A 19,925-nucleotide genomic window follows, 5' to 3' on the forward strand; every position below is an offset into this window, starting at 1 on the left:
ATGGATGAAGCATCCAGACCATAATACATGGAATTACAATAATCCAGACGTGCAGTAATGAATGTATGAATTAGTCTTTCCAACTGGTCAGGGGGCAAGTAGGATTTCACTTTGGCGATCAGTCGCAGCTGGAAGAAGCTCGCTTTCACCACAGCACTGATTTGCTTCTCCAGTTTAAAAGAACTGTCGATGATGACGCCAAGGTTCTTTACACAAGAACTGTGAGGAACTCCGAGGTCACACCCATGCACATAATGCATGCACACAACTCTGAAAAAGTTTGGGATGTTAGGCCTTGATGTTATGCCTAAAAGTAAAAAGCTCATGCCACATTGATATATTTATATTTCTTTGACAGATGTCAATAAGATGGTCACTGACACCCTCCTTGAGGAGAAAAAGCCACAAAAGATCACTGCTAAAGAAGCTGGTTGTTAACAGAGTGCTGTGTCCAAACATATTAACAAAACGTTGAGTGAGGATGTAAATTGAGAAGAAAATGTATTCAGAAAAGAAGTCCCAGCAGAAGGAACAACAGCAGTTTTTACAGGGTTGTCAAGCAAAACTCATCCAAGAAGCTGGAGAAGCTTCACAAGGACTGGACTGAGGCTGGAGTGAGAGGCTCAAGAGTCGCTACAAAAAGATAAGTCCCAGACAAGAGCTACAGATGTTACAGTCCTCGTGTCAGACCTTCAGATCAATGCCACACATGCACCTTACTGCCCACACAGTGTAAAACAACTGTTTCTGAAGTGTGGGTTGACCTGAAGTCGCCAAAGAGCTTCATGGTCGTCCTGCTGCAGGAAAGCTAGATGAATGCCTTTTCCAATATTTTTGTTGTTTTTAGGTGTGTAAAATTAAAACACCAACAACATCTTTGCACTTAACATGACATAAATCTAATAAAGATAAACCTGAGTTTACACAAAAACTAGTTTTATTTCCAGTAGATGATCATGAAATCTTGACCTCACTGCAGCTGATTTCCAGTAAACAGACAGGTTTATCGTCAGAACGCCTTTTAGTACAGTTTTGGACAATTGATGTGGTTCCTCTTCATGTTTCCACTTCCTTTTCACTCTCTGCACTGACAACTGTGCAGCTTCCCATGACCTCATTGTGGGTGTTTTATGTCACGAACACCTGAGACTCAGACACAGAGCTATCTTTTTTTTAAAAAGGAATCTGACATAAGCTGAAGCTTTTCTGATCAGTCACTGAATGGACAGCAAACTGATGTTCCTCAGACTAACAACACAGCGCTCTCTGCACTGAGACATCTCTGATCGTAAAAAAGGTAAATACATTTCATGGAGGGTTTTTTTTTTTTTTTTTTTTTTTTTGCTGCAACTACATGTTAACAAAATGAAATCAAAATCTGGCGTAATGCTATGAATTGATTCCTTCAATGATTCAATGATTCTTTCCATGTTTACATTGTAATTTTACACTAATGCTCAGTGACAACAGGAAAAGTTGTGTTTGGGGTTATTTTGGTTTTATTTGTGAGCAAAAATAAGTAAAATGCTTGGCTGAATGTGAATCATGGCACAAAAAGTTTGTCGTAGAACTGAAGCTTGTATCTTCCAATCGGGAGAGGTCATTTTAGAGTCTGTTCCAGTCATATGAATCTGATTGGCTGAATGGGGTCTGGTCGAACATAGGGAACAGTGGGTCTTCTGCATTGTTTCAATCACTTTATTGTGAGAAGAAAAAAATGCCAACAATACAATTTAGAATTGTATTTTGTTCTCTTCATTCATAAACCTGAAATGCCAGGCGACTGTTTCCTGTGGAAGACGTCTTTGTGAAACCACAACCTCTTTTGTAGGTTTACAGAGCGACAACATGACAACTTTGTATTCCACCAAACTTATTTTTCTGATGCTGAGTGTGATTTTGGGTCTGCTGGGTGCTGTTTTCTCCTGTTGCAAGTACTGCCTTGGTAAGTATGTTTGGCGTTTGTTCAAGAACAAAATGGTGAAGGCAAATCTTGAATGAAGTAACAAATAATCTTCTGTGGGAAAGATTTATGAAAAATGAATCACCTGACATGTGATTTTCACTGGTTCTTTTTCAGAGCATTGCGATGAAACACCAGATGATGACAGAGAAACACCTGTCATTTTTGATGCAAACACTGAGGAGGTGTAAGTTATGTCAATAATGTCCAGTCTCAGCTCAGGTAAGAGCAAGATTCAACTCCCAGCTACATAAATGTGATCTTTTATGACAGCTGTGAGGTAAATGTTGAATTTTCTGTGAGGATAATGTTCATTTGCTGTAGATCATCAAAAAGTTGTGCATGTAAGGAAAGCTATAGTTTGCTGTGGTTCTGTTTGAAAAATGCGAAAAAAAATACTCGTTTTTTTGGTCTCATATGATGTTTACATTTTGGAAACACTTAAAAAAAATCAAAATGATGTCAAAAAACATTTTATTTCTGAACAACACTGAGTTTAACTGGCAGTAGCTCCGCCCAGCCGGAAGACCTTTGGAAACAAATGAAGCGCACCCGATGGGCGTGTGTGTTTACTTTCGGTTTCTGAATAAAAACACTCCTTGAACTCAGTCAGTACAGAGCCAGCGATAAGACTCTGCCTGAAACAATAAGGCTTTAAAATCAGAGGTAAGATATCGTCTGTTTATTCTTGACGCACTGAAAATCCTGACTGTCTGTTTGGAGATGACGGAGCTGCGATGTGATCCGCTGACTGACTGGAAGGAGAGTTTCCACTGAGACATACCTGCTGCTTTTAACCTGCAAACTGACACAGACATGTTCATGTGAAGATATGTGAGCTGTTGCCATGAAAATCACCATGTAGAAATTGTGGTATCTAAATTCTGTCAACGTGCAGATTTTGTTTTAAAGCAAAATTAAAAATACTCTACGATATTGTTTTATATCTGTAAAAAGAATGTGATAAAGGCATCTTCTTAATTTTCAGAAATGATGAACTGCTGTGGTTTGCTGACTGTCCAGAAAGAACCAGGTAAAGCGTGTGTGTGTGTGTGTGTGTGTGTGTGTGTGTGTGTGTGTGTGTGTGTGTGTGTGTTCTCGTATTTCTATCCTTGTTGGGGCCAAATGTCCCCACAAGGATAGCAAAACGTGAAACGACGTGCCTTGTGGGGACCTTTTTCCGGTCCTAAGTAGGAGAAACAGTGTTTTCTTGACCATGTTGTTGTTACTGAAAAAAGTAAAAGTGCAAAAACATTTCTTTAGGGTTAGGCTTTGTTGTGGTGTGGGTTAGGGTTAGGGTAAGGGTCAGGGTTAGGGGCTAGACATGAATGGGAGTCAATGGAAGGTCCCCACAAGGATAGAAATACGAGACTGTGTGTGTGTGTGTGTGTGTGTGTGAGAGTGTGTGAGAGTGTGTGAGAGTGTGTGAGAGTGTGTGAGAGTGTGTGTGAGTGTGTGTGAGTGTGTGTGAGTGTGTGTGAGTGAGAGAGAAAGAAAGAGAGAGAGAGAGAGAGAGAGAGACACGCACGCGAAAGGTGAACATTTTCATTTCAGACACATCTCAACTGTTTGATGTCTAACCTACCACGGTGCTGTAAATGGTGACCAAATGTCCCCACAAGGATAGGAAAACCTGGCACGATGTGCCCTGTTGGACATTTTTTTGGTCCCCATGAGGGGAAACAGTGTTTTCTTGACCATGTTGTTGGTACTGAAAAAAGTAAAAGTGCAAAAACATTTCTTTAGGGTTAGGCTTTGTTGTGGTCTAGGTTAGGATAAGTGTCAGGGTAAGGGGCTAGTAAATGCATTATGTCAATGAGTGTCCTCAAAAGGATAGAAATACAAACGTGTGTGTGTGTGTGTGTGTGAGAGAGAGAGAGAGAGAGAGAGATTTTTTTTATTTTTAAAAACACTTTTATTTGCACAGTTCACAGTTATACAGTGTGTGTCAGACTCTTAAAAACCATTCATGCTTTCAAATTAAAAAATGTGCAAAATGAAGTTGATTGTTGTCCATACAGCGCAGAATGTCCTTAAAACACCAGACCTCTTTAAAAGCATTTAAATCTTTGTTTTGTTTAAAAAACCGATATTCGAGCCAGAGTCTGGATTTGACGTTGACCTGCCACACTTCTTTGACGTCCTGTCCTTCTCTGCCCTCAACCTTGTTCCTTCTACTGACATAAATCGCCATCTTGGCTTCCCCTGAGATAAAATTGAGGAGCTGCCACTTGTTTTTTTCTTTTTGTCTGTAGCCAGCTCCCATGATAAAAGTTCTCTCAGTAAAAGCAACACTAAAAAGACTAAAAACTGCCGTTAAAAGAGTGAAGAAGCTTGTGAGCCTCTTACACTCAGTAAAAACGTGATAGATAGAGAGAGATTTCATGTCTAACCTACCATGGTGCTGTAAATGGTGAGAATTGTGTTCGTATTTAAATGTTTCTGGTTGTGACTGTGTTTCTCCGTCAGTCCCTCTGAAGAGCATTGAGGTGGAGCTGGAGGTGAGGGACCATGTGGCTACAGTGGTCTCCACTCTGAACTACCAGAACAAAGAGGACAAACCCATCGAGGCGGTTTTTGTCTTCCCTCTGCCTGGAGATGCCGCTGTCTGTCATTTCAGTGCCAAGATGGGACAGAAGGAGATTGTGGCTGAGGTGAAGGAGAAACAGGAGGTGAGCAGAGCAGGTCCAGACTGACTGAGGACAACATCCAGCAGTGGGAGTGAATGTGGCTCACATGTGTCTCTTGTCCTGCAGGCTCGTGAGGAGTATGATGATGCTTTGAGCTCCGGTCAGCAGGCTTTCCTGCTGGAGGAGAGTGATCAGAGTCCAGATGTTTTCTCAATGAGTGTGGGCTGTCTGCCTCCAGGAGAGAGCGCCTCCATCAGGCTGGAGTACGTCACTGAGCTGGCAGTGCAGGCTGACGAGGGGCTGAGGTTTTGTCTGCCTGCTGTGCTCAACCCTCGATACACACCTCAGGGTAGGAAGACCAGAGAGAAGCTGATGCACACAAAAGAACAAATGACTTCATGACAAAAAAAAATAACAACTACAAAAATGTATCTAATTGTATGATGTATTGTTTTATTCAGTATCTTTTTCTGAAGCTGCTCTATTTTCAAATCTCCATATTCAAACAGAATTCTTCTCATTTCCAGTTGTTTCTCGTGTTGTTTTCAGGTAGTGAAGCTCCAGCCGTCCAGGTGAACTCTGTTCCAGCCTCTCTGGTTCCTTACAGTCTGTCTTTTTCTGCTCGAGTGTCCTCTCCTCGTCCCATCTCTAAAGTGGAGTCCAGCTGTTCCCTGGATCCTCTCCAGTTCTTGAACACAGACCAAACCCAGGCCACGGTAGGTGGAGTGCTGATGTGTCCACTGTGTGTGTTGGATCCTCTTCAGTGAAAAGAAGGCATCATATCATTATTCATCATCATATATTTGTACCCTGCAGGTGAAGCTGGGTGCAGGACACAAGTTTGACAGAGATGTTGAAGTGCTGATATATTACAAAGATGCCCACCAGCCCACTGCTGTGGTGGAAGCAGGACAGGCCTCTGCAAAACCTGGTGAGTGCAAATGTTTGTAGTTAGCCTGGGAAGAAAAATTGTTGTGTCTTCATCCTCCAAGCAACAAAGTGATTGTTGTTGACTTTTCTGTGCTGTGTTTCAGGCACTCTGATGGGTGATCCAGTGGTGATGGTGAGCCTGTTCCCTGAGTTTCCTCAGTCTGTCATGTCTTCAGTGGCTTCCTGTGGAGAGTTTGTGTTCCTCATGGACCGATCTGGAAGTATGGGGGTCTCAATGAACAACAAAGACAGAAATGAGACTCGCATAAGCAGTGCAAGGGTATTTATTGTTTGTTCTTGGTGTCATTAAATCTTTCATTGTCTGCCTATACAGTGATCTTCACCTGGTTTGAATCTTTCTTGTAGGAAACGCTGCTGCTGCTGTTGAAGAGTCTACCAATGGGCTGCTATTTCAACATCTACAGTTTTGGATCCAGCTATGAGCACATCTTCCCGTGAATACATCCTCATTTATGTTTTCAAAGTGTGTGTTTGGTTTGAAGTAGATTCATGAACACATGACTTGTGCATGTTTCTGTGTGATTGCAGTAAAAGTGTGGAGTACAGTCAGCAGACCATGGAGGAGGCCCTGAAGAGAGTTGGGACGATGGAGGCAGATCTGGGAGGAACAGAAATTCTGAAGCCTCTCAAGCATATTCATGAGCAGCCCTGCATTCCCAGTCATCCCAGACAAGTAAAACACACACACACACACACACACACACACACACACACACACACACACACACACACACACACACACACACACACACACACACACACACACACACACACACAGAGTTATGCAGTTCGTAGGTTTCACTTCCCGGTGTGTCACCTCAATAATCATTGTTCTCCTAAACAAACCTTCACCATGACCCCAGACTGAACTTTCGTCTCACTGGGCACGTTTACATGGGCCATGTATAAGCGGATTGTACGTGGAGCGGATTGTATGAGGTGGTCTCCGCCGATCGACAATCCGCTCTGTGTCCCTTATAAACGAGTCTGACAGCGGAGCGGATTGAACTGGGGGAGTGTTTGTTCTGCGCATGCATGTAGTGACGTGTGACGTGCCAGTAAACGGGAAGCAGCACAGTCAAAAACCCAGCAGAGAACGCCACAGTGGTTGAAAAACACTTTTTTTAAGTAAAAAACCCCCGACTGAAAAAACATTGGAGAGGCGAGATGGAACCAAATCGCGCAATAGCGAGTTGTATAAAGAGCTCTATAGCAGAATACAAGCGATCGCCGTTGGTGTTATGGATTAACTGGTTCCCGTGTTAACGAATGACGGCGGAGGTCTGTGTAAACACAGGCTGATTACAGCAGTTGTTAAAGCAAGACTCACAAATGACTTTAAACGTAAACACTCACTGTAACTGTCGATAACCGACGTTCGCCACAACGGCTACATTTTTCAGTCATGTATTGGTCACAAGTTAATACGGGCCCCAGTTAATTCGAAACATCGACACGCGGAGCAGAGCTCACACCGAGACGTGCAGCTCGGCGCAGCGGTGCTGCAGCCAGAGGAGCAGCTGCTCCTTCAGCAGTGTATCATGGACTTTTGGGACATTATTTGAGCAGATATCAGCAGATAAAAACTCTCTGCTCGGCGCTGAGGACTGCTTCTGCGGAGCTAAAGACCTGCAAGTTCCTCGTGAGACTTTGTGCGCATGTCACAGGACGCTGTATAATCCGCTTCACCCAGGGTCCTTGTAAACGAGGATTCATCGTGGATCACTTCATGAATACACTCCGTTTAATACAATTGTTTACAATCCGATTGAAAAAAACACCCATGTAAACTGGGCCACTGTGAAACAATTCTTTCCTTAAAATTATGATGATGAGCAACAGATTTATACCACCACAGTGCAGTCCAGAGCATCACATGAGATCCTTCATTCCTGTTTCAATAAGACTCCATACCTCCTGTCTGTAAATAGTGTTTCTGTGCTTTTTTTAGTCACTGTTGGGTCTTATGCATAACAATGTTAAAAAGTATAACTGGTGCAGCAGCGTGTGAAGCCAAATTGGGATTTCATAGGCCAGCTGTGCCCAGATGGGTGTGGCTGTGCAGAAGGGGAGGTGTTGACAGATTCAGCTGTGCGCAGTAACAGTTTTTGTGCCCACCAGCTGAAACCACTTCTATTCTCGGTGCGTTTTGTAATTGAATTACGACTGTACGTGATTAATTTCTTTTTCTTTGAATAACTCTTTATTAGAAGCAAAATCACAGGTTATTAAGATGAAGACACAAGCAGAGATGAGAACTGAGACAATAAAATCAGACAGAGATGTCAACGTTTAAATTACGGGTGGTCTCCAAGTATTTTTAAATCATTTTATTGAGCCGTGATACAGCATACAATACAGCCATTACGTCCTTTCCTCTTTTAGCCTCGTTTCATACTTCCTTGCAGCTTATGGTCTCCAAAACCATGCAGACAGTCCTTGCCTTCTCCGCCATGCTAGCTGGGAGACTTCTTAATTGGAAACAGCCTCAACCCCCTTCCCACTCACCATAGGTGGGTTAAAGAGCTTTTTCTATTGATTAGACTGCAGATGCTAATATTTTCTCTTAATGGCTCAATGAAATTATTCTAAAATACTTGGAGATGACTTCCTGTGGCACTATGAAGACGATGGCAGTCTTCAGTTTCAGCTCCTGACTTAACTACCAATAATCCCCTGGAATTCAGGTGACTTCGATAACCATGTAGATGTAAAGTGTTAAAATGGACAAAGATACGTTGGCCAACCAGTCCAACCTGTCCAGGTATGCCTGTGGTGTGTTTATCCTGTCAGTGCTGTCCAATGCCACTTACTCTGGTGCATGTAGGTGCCATTTCTGACATGCGCCAAGGTTTGGCTGACACAAACACTGTCCAGGCATGGCTTCCATTGGTGATAAATTTCCATTTAATGCTTCCACAAAGTTCACACCCTCACACCCTCAATAGCATGTTTTCCCAGCGCCATCTCAACATAAACCCTGTTTGCTCCGTCTCATGCACACCTGCATGACTGACGGGCCTGCTACATGCACTTCCACCAGAAGAGTTAGTGCTACCCAGAGTCACAAAATGTAACAGAATGGCTGAATAACAAAACATGAACAAACGGCTGTAACACATACATTCAACAATGTTACAGGAAGTGGAAATCTGCTAAACTGTTCACATGGATGTTCTTCATAGACGGAAAGCAAGTTTCATTGAGCAAATTATTCAGTCTTCAGGTGTAAATGCATTTTCAGGATTGGCTAATCTGAAGTTACAGCAAAGACTAAGATTAATGAAGATTAATCATGATCTCTTGACACATTTTATGGGAATCCTTTAAGGCATTCATACGTGGGCAAATAAAATCTGTCTCAACTCTCAGGAGGGCAGAAAAGACTGAGTCGGAGGAAATTACGAAGGAACCAACCAGAACCATTGATCTTTTGTACGTGTCAACTCCTTCTCCCTGCTCTTTGTAAAGAGGGCCTATTCATGGCTAAATGTTTTTTTTTTAAGACTGGAGATCAGATGAGCTGCTTGCTCATCAGGCACGTGGGGAAGCATTAACCAGACTGATCCCTCAAATCAAATCCACAACTGGCGAAGTTACCTCAGATCCTAGGAGACATTAATAAAATATTTTGTAAATTTTACTCTGACTTTTACTCCTCATGACGCCCCTCGGATGTCTGGGATGGAGATAACCCTCTTGATTATGTTGTCTTCCCTTGTGGCGGTCCACAAGGAGGAGATGAACGAGGGAGTAGAGCTGGGTGACGTTTATTCACAACACAGAGTGACAGCTGTCATTTCAGGAAGCAATCCCATGACAGATAATTTCCGCACTTTTAACCCCCACCAGCAGTGCACCACACCTCCTAACGTGACTAAACCCCACCCCTTCTAATGTGAGGAAACACCCTCCCTCAGCAGACACCACACAGCACCCCACCAAACATTCAGAAGGGACCAAGCGCCACAAGGGAGCATGAAACAAACAACTCCAACAAAAAACATCAGCCAAAGTCTCTTAAGGGAGGCCTAATCACACGGCCATACCGACTGCACACCTCCACAACAGCAGGAGCGGGACCCACCGGCGGGGTAACAGGGGCAGGAGCTCCCATGGCAGCAGTTGACTTGGGGTGATGCCCCCGTTTCGGGGGCTGCGCCACCTCCACCGGCTCCTCCGACAGAACATGCACAGGCTTCAGGCGATCCACCGAAACCCGGATCGGCCTACCGCCCATGTCCAGCACAAACGCTTTGGGCTCTGCCTCCAGGACGCGGAAAGGGCCATCATAAGGAGGCTGCTGCGGGGCCCGGTGGGTGTCACGGCGAACAAACACATACGTGGCCGCCATCAAAGTCCTCTGGACTTAGGAGCAGGTTAGGCAGTGGTGAGCAGGAACCGGGGTAAAACTCCGACCCGGCTCCAAGCAACCAGGCCACCAGGCCGCCATCGACCAGGGTTCTGAATAATCCGGGAGGAAGTCTCCGGGGACCAGCAGTGACTGACCCAGGACCAGCTCAGCAGAAGAGGCCTGCAGATCCTGCTTCGGGGCCGAACGCAGGCCCAGCATGACCCATGGCAGGCGGTCCACCCAGTTGCAGTCCCTGAGTGTGGCACGGAGGGCAGCCTTCATAGAGTGAAGGAAGCGCTCGCACAGCCCATTAGCCTGGGGGTTGAACACCGTGGTGCGGTGGAGCTTCACCCCAAGGCTCCTCGCCACCGCCGTCCAGAGCTCGGAGGTGAACTTGGGGCCTCTGTCCGACGTGACATCCAGCAACGTGCTGAAACGTTCCATCCAGGTGGAAATGAAGGCCCGTGCCACCTCAGTTGCCGTCGTGGAAGCCGGCGGAATCTCCTCAGGAGGTGAGTAAAGCCCTGGGAGGGGGGCAGCAGATCCTCCAAGTCCAGGTGGATGTAGTAGAACAGCTCGCGGTCAAATGCGCTATATTTTCTCTCGCTGTCCCGCAGCTACTTGCTGAAAAACCCGAGAGGCTGCCAGGCTCCATCCACCCACTGCTCACAGACCGCACCCACCGTGTAATCGGAGGCGTCAGTAGTAAGCGCAACTGGCGCTGTCGGGGAGGGATGCGCCAGCATGGCGGCGTGGGAGAGCGCGACCTTGGCCCTCTCAAATGCCAGGAGTCTCTCGGGTGTCCAGATGATGTCCTGCCTAGCACTCGCGCCCCTCAGAGCCTCATACAGGGGTCGCATCAGGTGAGCCGCGTGCGCAATAAAGCGGTTGTAGAAATTCACCATGCCAAGGAACTCCTGCAGAGTCGTGATGGTGCAAGTGGGTAAAGGAACCACCCCGCGTGAGGAGACGTGATGACCCAGGAACTCGATCTCCGAAAGTCCGAACCAGCATTTGGCTGGATTAATGATCAACCCATGCACAGCAAGTCTCCCGAAGAGCTGTCGTAAGTGCGACAGGTGCTCCTCCGAAGTGCTGGCCATCCGGAAGGTCATCCAGGTAAACAAACAGGAACGGCAGCCCCCACAGCACAAAGTCCATCAGCAGCTGGAAGGTCTGCGCTGCACCTTTAAGTCCAAATGGCATCCGCAGGAACTCGGCCAGGAGCTTACTTTTACACATCCCCAGTGGGCAATAGGAGGAGAAGGAGAGCGCGTCCAACAAGGGGATGGTTTATAACAGGGGTCGGCAATTAGATTTGGCGGCGAGCCACTTTTTTTGGGGGCACTTCAGTCGCGGGCCAAGGGGTCTCCGGCTCGCACGCGCGCATCCATCCACAGACTGGAGAGCGGGGGGGGGGGGGGGGGGGGGGGGGGGGGGGCGTCACGCTGGTACAAATATGCAACACAGAACATCCTGCTGAAACATCACAGCTCCTCATCACCGTCTCCTGCACAGCACCAGTGGTCAGGATTCTTCTGATGTTTGTCCCACAGTCCTGTGTGCACCTGGCTGTGTGTGTGTGTGTGTGTGCGCACGCGCATACTGATCAATGGTGCGGGTTTTGTTCTTTTTTGTTTTTATTACTGTTTTTACTGTTCAGCACGTTTATGAAAACGAGTAGTACTTTTACAAATAGAGATTGAGATGTTTCGCCTGCCACCGTCGCTGCTCTGTATCTGGCCTGAGGAAGTCACCTCCGGCTGCGGCCGAGGCGCCGGCATCGCTTCTGGCTGCATGCTGCGCTACGGAGGCGGTCTGAGCTCGGTGAGTTCCACCGTGTTCTGCAGGAGCTGCGCCCGGACGGCCAGTTCCAGCGCTGCTTCAGGATGACGCTGTTTTTCCACCAGAAGCGGTGAACAAGTGAGATCGCGCACACCGCTCGCCTTGGCATCATGCCAACTGTTCTGCGTGGCTGGAGCCCTGCTGCCCTACGTCAGCACGTCTGTGAAGAGCTCCACGCTGATAGGCTGTCCTGGCGCCAATTCGCTTGAAAGGTTCAATTATTTCAACTCGAGCGACAAGCACTGGAGCGGTGGGTGGCGGGCGGCAGCGAGTGGCAATGCAAGTCGACGGGCGCGCGGATTTTTCCCTGGAAACGCTCGCCGCTGGCTGCTCACCGCGTCATCGCTCACCGTCCGCCGCTCAAGGTTGAGCGACAATCGCGTCATTACATTGACTTTGTGAAACACACACTCAAACTTACTGGAGAATAAACACACGGTGAGCTCGGTGCAGCGCACTCACTTGCGCTCTCTGTTCACCAGACGAGGTGCCACTCCTCCTTATTTTTCAGTGACAAACCGGCAACCACAACAAAACAACACATCCCTCGAAGATTGTCTATTGCAACACAATGACAGATATCGCACTCTCACAGGGGTGCGTGCGTCCGCTCGAGGGCCCGGGGTAATGAGTGCGTTAATGCGTTTGTGCGCGCGCGTGTTGGGATCCTCTCGCAGGCCAGATTGGACGGTTCGGCGGGCCACATTTGGCCCACGGGCCGCTAATTGCCGACCCCTGGTTTATAATGTCCACTAATAATCCATGTGCACACAGGAAATCAGCCCTGAGGATTGGCATGGCCACATCAGCCATCACAAAGTCCCAGCCGAACTGCCATCCGTCAAAACACACAGTCACATACCTGGTGCCAAATGTGCGGATCGGAGTCCCGTTTGCGGCATCTAGCCGTGGACCGTGTTCACCGCTGGCTCTGTCAGTGCTGGAAGATGCTCTGCTGCACGCCAGTGTCTACCAGGAAACGCTGTCCGGACACAGTTCAGTAAACAGCAGCCTGTTGGTATCCTCAACGCTCACAGCTGAAACCGAGCGCTGAGGCAGCCGTTTCCCTGCACCGTGAGTGCACACGGCGGCATGCAGCGCTTCGCCCGGGACCCAAAACGCCGGTGGAAAAAACAGCACGCCGCCTTGTTCACGTCGCTCCCTCGCTGCAGCGATTGTAGCATGTATGTCCTCCTCCGGCTGGTGTTGCAGCTCCGGCGGGCACGCAGCATGGACTCCGAGTGGCCGTGACGCGAGCAAGATCCTGTCGGCCTCCTCCGCCAGACCCCGGTAGTCAGCAGCCCGCGCCAATGACGAGATAGCCAGGGCCGTGCGGACCAGGGGCGGCAGCTGGCGCAGGAACAGCTGGACGAAGAGGAATGAACCATCCACGGATCCACAGGAGCGCCAGCATGTTCTCCATTAGCTCCGTGGGCTTGCTGTCTGCCAAGCCGTGAAGAGACAGCAGCCACTCTGCACTCTCCGCGTCTGATAGCTGAAAAAGCCGGAGGAGCTGCACCTTCAGACCGGCATACCTGTCTTGCGCTGGCGGGTTGGGCAGGAAACCCATGACACGGCGGGTGGTTGCCGAATCCAGAGCTGCCACCACGTAGTAATACTGTATCTCGTCCGCCGTTATGCCTCTCAGCCGAAACTGCGCCTCGACATGCTGGAACCACGGCTCCGGATCCTTTTGCCAGAAGTCAGGCAGCTTGATCGCCGCGCCATACACAGCGGTACCCCCCTGCGCTCCTGCGCCATTGCTTGACTCCACAGACATGTCCAGCGTCAGGGTCACCAATGTGGCGGTCCACAAGGAGGACACGAACGAGGGAGTACAGAAGGGTGACGTTTATTCACAACACAAAGTGAAGCTGTCATTTCAGGAAGCAACCCCATGACAGATCATTTCTGCCTTTTTAACCCCCACCAGCAGTGCACCACACTTCCTCACGTGACTAAACCCCGTCCCTTCTAATGTGAAGAAACACCCTCCCTCAGCAGACACCACACCCTAAACTTAATGAGGATGAGAGTCGTGATTTGGGCAGGCCAGTCTCCATCACAGAAGTGTATGAAGCAATCATTTTACTTCAGAATGGTAAAACACCAGGTCCTGCTGCGTTTACCGTGGAGTTTTTTAAGTTCTTTTCTGCCTCCCTAATGCCAGTCCTGCAGAGAATGTAAAACAAGTCATTTTTTGAAGGTTGCTTGCCCCCCACCTGTCAGAGGCCTTGATTTCTCCTCTCCCGAAGAGTTTCAAGGACCCTCTTCTCTGTGTCAGTTATTGGCCAATTTTTCTTTTGTTGACTTGAATATCCTGTCAGAGATTCTTGCCCAACATCTAGAGCAAGTCCTACCAAGCATAATTTCTATTTATCAAACAAGATTCATGCCGTGAAGACGTTCATTCCATAATACATTAGCTCTCTGAGTTCAAACTTCGCAGAAGTAATTATCTCCCTCGATGCAGAGAAGGCCTTCGACAGGGTGGAGTGGAGGTATTTTTTTATATTTTGCAGAAATTTGGTCTCGGTTTAGAGTTTATTTCTTGGATTAAATTGCTTTATGCTTGCGCAGTTGCCTTAGTCCATGCAAATAGGCTCCAGTCTGTCCCATTTCCCCTTCGCAGAGGAACAGATGGAGTGCCTTAATTTCTGTGCCTGGGCGTCTTTAAACCCCATTAATTTCATTGTAACCTGTTGCAGTGACAATAAAGTTCTACTCTACTCTCTAACTTGCCAAGGGTGCCCTCTGTCCCCGCTCCTGTTTGTCTTAGCCATTGAACCTTTGGCCATCTGGCATGGTCAGGAGGATGAGGTCGAGGGCATTGCTTGAGCGGGAACAGTTCAACAACTGTTGCTGTATGCCCACTTTCCCATCTTTTATTTGTCCAATCTAGCAACTTCTCTCCCTGTGGTTCTTGATATCTATGAGAAATGTGGATTTGATGAAGGCTATATGATGAATCTCAGTAAGAGTGAAATTCTTCCGATCAATTCCTACGCTAAAAATATTCCCCAGGCATTTTTTTCCCTTCAAATATTCCTTAGTTGGATTTAAATCTTTGTGAGAGTTCAGTACCGATTTGTTTGATCAAGATTCTCAAAAAAGTTTCTCTTCCATTCTTGAAAGTTGTAAACTCGATTTTGATAGGTAGGTTAACCTTCCATTACCCTTAGAGTTAATTTGATAAGAATGGTTGTTTTTATTTATTTTTTTTTCACATTCTCCCATCCTTATTAGGAAGTCTTTTTTTATATCTCTCGATTAATTAAGAGGTTCTTTCATATGGTGCAATGAAACCCCTTGCATTTGTAGATCAGTACTACAGCTCTCCAAAGCACTTGGCGGCCTGGCACTGCGAATTTCCTGCAATATTTATCGTCTTGTAATATCCAAAAAGTTTTATATTGGATTAATAACAAATGTGACGACTGCTGCCCCACCTGGGTTAATATGGAACTCGCTTCTTCTAATTAATCGCTTCACTGTTTGGTTTGTGCTCAACTTCCCTTGAATGCCACTAGCTTCACCTCAAACCAAATCGTTTTAAAGGGGACGTATTATGCTGTTTTTCAGTCTTGTCACGTAGGTCTCAGAAGCCCAATAACATAGTATTTAAGTTTGTTTGCCCCAAATTCATCCTTTGTTTGGAGTTTCAGCGCTCTAAAAAGTGGCTCTGAGGAGGCCACCTCAGAACAGGCTGTTTCTGAGACTGCTTCCCGGTATGCACTTGAACGCGTCTGTCCACGCCCACTGACACACACACACACACACACACACACACACACACACACACACACACACACACACACGCCAATCACAGAGCAGATAAAAAATAGAAGTTTCTATGAGCGCTCACTTCCTCAAACTTCATGCTATCTCCAAGACAGCCAAAATTCAGTCACGCCGAATTTTGCCTCATACTTACCTTTATTAAACCAGATTGTGTGTTGAATGGAAATGTACTTTATTTTGCGTGCTTTCAGCGTCTGAAAAACGCCCAGCTGGCCGAAACGCTGCACCGACAAAACACACGATTTAAGTTTCACTTTGATTTTCTTCATATTTGCGCTCCTTATTTCAGTTTGTGCCTCCTATCAGCTTTTTCCTCCTGATTTTTCTGGTAATTCGGCCGAGATGAATATGGCAAATAATGAGAAATGGACCGTGTTTCACCGCTAAAAGCGCGTGTCTGTTTTTTTGACGCTCAGCTGGAGCGTGGTGTGGCTCTCTGGCTCGGGGCACAGGGCAGATTAGATTAACGGCGATGTTTTTTTTTTTATCTTGCGATAAGACTCTCGTGATAACGTTATCACCGTTAACGGCCCAGCTATTATATATACCAGTGGCGGACCGTGCATTTCACACTAAGGCCTTCAGAACAGATCCGCCAGAACCAATCCACCTCTCAATAACTATTTTATGTCTATAAAAAAATTCTTATTATGCAGATATGCATATAAAGAGTTGTTGCATAGCAGATAGATACTTGTGCAGCCAGAATAAATGCCTTTGCTGAAGTCTCCTACTACATCTGTGAACATACAATAAGCATCAACAACTTAATAAAACAGCAATATTATTTAGGAAAAGAGAAACATTTTACTCACCAAAATCCTGATTATTTGTAAACAAAATACATCCTTCTTTCCTTCCACAAAAAAGAGTTCATTTACTCTGTCATATAGATTATCCATGCATTTCAGTTCCATAAAGCCAGGGCTGACAGTCAAGCTTGCCCTGTTTCTGGCCTAAGTTTTAATTCACTTCAGGGCTTCATCTTCTTCTTCTTTGGAATAATTACGGTAGGCGACCAACAACTTAGGTGCATACCACCACCTACTGTATCTCTTGGTGAATGTAAATCAGAAGGCCTGGATACGCTGTTGTTCGTGTACGCTAGCGAGAAGGTGCTGAGTTGCCAACTTGAAATCTGATTGGTTGAAGCAACTGTCTGATTGACGCTTCACTTTACTTTACTGTGCCATCAGGAACGGACTGTGAATGCGTCAGGCAGATTTCTTTGACCCAAGCAACAGATGATGCCTGAAATCTGATTGGTGAAAAACATGTCTGGAAGCAGAGTAACCATGGGAAAACTATGAAAGGAACTGGAACATACCGTTTGAAATCATTTATTAATTATTTATGGTCAAAATATAATTTACATCAGTCTGTAATTCAGATACTTTTTATATATCAGTCTATATATATATATATATATATATATATATATATATATATATATATATATATATATATATATATACATATATATATATATATATATATATATATATATATATATATATATATATATATATATATATATATATATATATATATCAGTGGTGGGCCGTCAGTTAATTAATTTATGTAATCAATCTCATTAAAATTTTTAACGCAGTTTAACGCATGCGCATCATGACAAGCCTCACCTCTACCAGCGGGTGGCGGTAGTGCACCCGCATGGAATGCAAGCTGCCTGCAAGCTGCCAGCAACCGAAGAAGAAGAAGCCTCACCTCGTCCATGCTTCACATGTACCCGTTTCCACGTCCACTTTGGAGTGTCCGCGCACCACCAATGCGCACTCGCTTTCTCCAATACTACATTTTGAGCTCAACTGTGCGCATTCCATGCAGGCGCGCTGTTCGCGATGCTTTTCTGGCACTACAGACTGTTTATCTGCTCCTTTATTAGGGATTATTTAAAGAAAATTAAGCACATACACTGTCAGTACATTATCATTAAGTATTAAAGTTTATTTAGCCTTTTTTCTTCCTGTTTCTGAATCGCGGGCGCGGTGCCGGAGCGATTAGTTACTTTCACTTCTGTCTGCAGACCTTCTCCTCCCTCCAGACAGAGTCTGCTCTCTCTTTCCACAAGTTTTTCACTCTTTCGGTGTCTTTAAGTGGAGCCATCAGGCTGTAGCTCTGTCGACTTTTACTTTTCCTGTTACTCATGTTTTGTTAGCTGTGGCACTCTGGCGCATGCGTAGACTGCCGCAACCTGCACGCAACGCGGTCTCAAAATCTGGCTGCTGCACGGACGTCCGCATGGACCCGAGGGGACAGGAATTCATGTCGATTTTTACGTCACGTGGACCAGTGCACAGCGCACACCAACGCGGACATGTGAAGCATGGACGGGCAGCAGGCGGGAGGCAAAGGAGGCCTGGCGTCAATTCATTTATCAAAACAGAAGAAGAAAGCAATATGGAGGGAGATAAGCCGGCAGGCCCCATGGATTCTACTTGTTTGATTAAAAAAATGTTGAAGCAGTTTTCTGTTTTCCACACAAAAAGGAACACTGGCTAAGAATGCCCTGTTTAATTGTGCAAGAACAAAGTGTGGTATCTCTTAGTTTTACTTTTCTTGTGGTATTACATTTGTTACAGACCTGAAAATGTAACTCTTGCCAAAAGCCAACTTTAGAGGGACTGCAGAGGGAGCACTGCACACACAGACTATATGGTGTGCATGTTTTAGTTTTTTGAATATTTATTTTATTTGGAGCATAAACACATCACATGTTAAATATATATAATCATGTCCTGTAGTTTTTTTGTTAATGCAATACAGGAAAAAAAGGGTATATTTCAGACATAGTTGGAAATTGCGATCATTTGTGATTAATCATGATTAATTAATTTGTAAGCTGTGATTAATCTGATTTAAAATTTTAATCATTTCGCAGCCCTAATATATATATAATGTCTTTGTACTTTTCAGTTTATTATTCATTATGACCAAAATAAAATCCAATCTATCAATCTATGTTCCTGTATCGATACACAGTGTGTGTCTCAATTGTGTGAAGACAACAATCCACTCCTTCAAGTCACTTTCTCAACTTCAAACTGTGAATTCATCATCAAAAAAAAACAAAAACAAAAAACACTTGAGTCGATTGCACAGTGACTGTGAATGGTGAATGAATGAATGAATTAAACTTTATTATCCCACATGGGGAAATTTGCCTTGGGCATGGTAGTGCAAAGCTGCAAACACACATTTAGTGACACAAAACAACAACGCAACATTACAGAAGAGACATGATATATACAATAAAACAATACAATTAAAATAGATGAAAGGTAAGAAAAAGTGCAGACTTGTACAAAGTGCAAATGTGTGTGCGTGCAAATAATTATGGACGGGGGAGCTGCGGGAAGAGAAAGAGTGGCCGAGGCTGGGCAGGGGATCCACATCTGAAGGCCTCCCTCCTGCTCCGAAAACTGGGAGCAACCCAGGGGGAGATGTACAGGACCCAGAACCCTCTCCATACAGGGAGGGTTGTGGGTCAGGGTAGTGGATCCACAGCTGAGAGGCCTCCCCACTACCCTAGACAAGGAGTGGAGGAAGACTGGGCTGAGTTGATTTGTTTGTTGAGCAGAGTAATGGAGGTAGGCACGAAAGAGAGCTTAAAGCGGTTGTATTTACATCTGCTAGCTCTGCAGCCTGAGGGCAGCAGGTCGTGCTCCGAAAACAGGATGTGAGAAGGGTCAGCTAAGATTTTGGAGGCTTGCCTGACCACAACCTCCTCATACAGAAGCTGAAGCGGTTGGGAGTCTGAGTTCTCCACTAGCTTTAGTGCTGTTGCTACAATTCTGTGTAACTTGGTCTTACTTTGGACTGTCAGGGAGCCGTACCACACTGCCATGCCATATCTTACAACGCTTGCAAAAACTGCACTGTAGAACATCGCCCTGATCTCTGCACGCACACCAAACAGACGAAGCCTTCTAAGGAAGTGCAGTCTTTGAGCTAGTCTGCTGCACAGATAGTCAACATGTTCACTCCAGCTCAGGTTGTTGGACACCATCAAGCCCAAGTATTTATATGAAGACACTTGTTCTATGGGCGTATTGTTGATGGTTACAGGGTCGTGAGTCATGACGCCCCGAGGGTCAAAGATCATTTCTTTTGTTTTCTTCGTATTTAACAGTAGGTAATGATCATGGCACCAGGATTTAAAGGTGTCTATCTCCCTGAAATACACGCTGGGGTCAGCCTTGGGGCCCTAACTTGGTAGACTCCGCCGAATCCGCCCGCTGTCAGCAGAGCGCAAAGTGTGCCGTCGGCGGATAAAGTCAACGGGGCGTGTCCAGAAAATTGTCCTAATTTCGTGAACCAGGCGCAGTCACGCCTCCATCCCGCCCACCTGCGCAGGTGG

At 45.9% G+C, this 19,925-nt stretch overlaps 1 protein-coding gene across 11 annotated transcripts in view; it reads left to right on the top strand.

Moving 5' to 3' along the window:
- Nucleotides 1-19,925, top strand: part of LOC115400499 (von Willebrand factor A domain-containing protein 5A-like) — a 225,938-nt gene that overhangs the window by 168,727 nt on the left and 37,286 nt on the right. For 2 of the 11 annotated variants that reach the window (XM_030108403.1, XM_030108402.1), the window contains exons 1-11: nucleotides 1,166-1,297; nucleotides 1,832-1,945; nucleotides 2,081-2,185; nucleotides 2,952-2,996; nucleotides 4,433-4,635; nucleotides 4,720-4,942; nucleotides 5,143-5,309; nucleotides 5,410-5,524; nucleotides 5,628-5,803; nucleotides 5,890-5,978; nucleotides 6,073-6,217. The exons of 6 other annotated variants lie outside the window; for them this stretch is intronic. In XM_030108403.1, the coding sequence (XP_029964263.1) occupies nucleotides 2,158-2,185; nucleotides 2,952-2,996; nucleotides 4,433-4,635; nucleotides 4,720-4,942; nucleotides 5,143-5,309; nucleotides 5,410-5,524; nucleotides 5,628-5,803; nucleotides 5,890-5,978; nucleotides 6,073-6,217 (1,191 nt within the window). In that variant the 5' untranslated portion in view covers nucleotides 1,166-1,297; nucleotides 1,832-1,945; nucleotides 2,081-2,157. Of the gene's footprint in view, nucleotides 1-1,165; nucleotides 1,298-1,831; nucleotides 1,946-2,080; nucleotides 2,186-2,209; nucleotides 2,630-2,951; nucleotides 2,997-4,432; nucleotides 4,636-4,719; nucleotides 4,943-5,142; nucleotides 5,310-5,409; nucleotides 5,525-5,627; nucleotides 5,804-5,889; nucleotides 5,979-6,072; nucleotides 6,218-19,925 lie in introns of those variants that run through there. 3 more of the 11 variants (XM_030108406.1, XM_030108405.1, XM_030108412.1) reach the window with 3 other exon arrangements.

Source organism: Salarias fasciatus, chromosome 14 (assembly GCF_902148845.1).
Source record: "Salarias fasciatus chromosome 14, fSalaFa1.1, whole genome shotgun sequence".
In the NCBI taxonomy this organism is placed as follows: Eukaryota; Metazoa; Chordata; class Actinopteri; order Blenniiformes; family Blenniidae; genus Salarias; species Salarias fasciatus.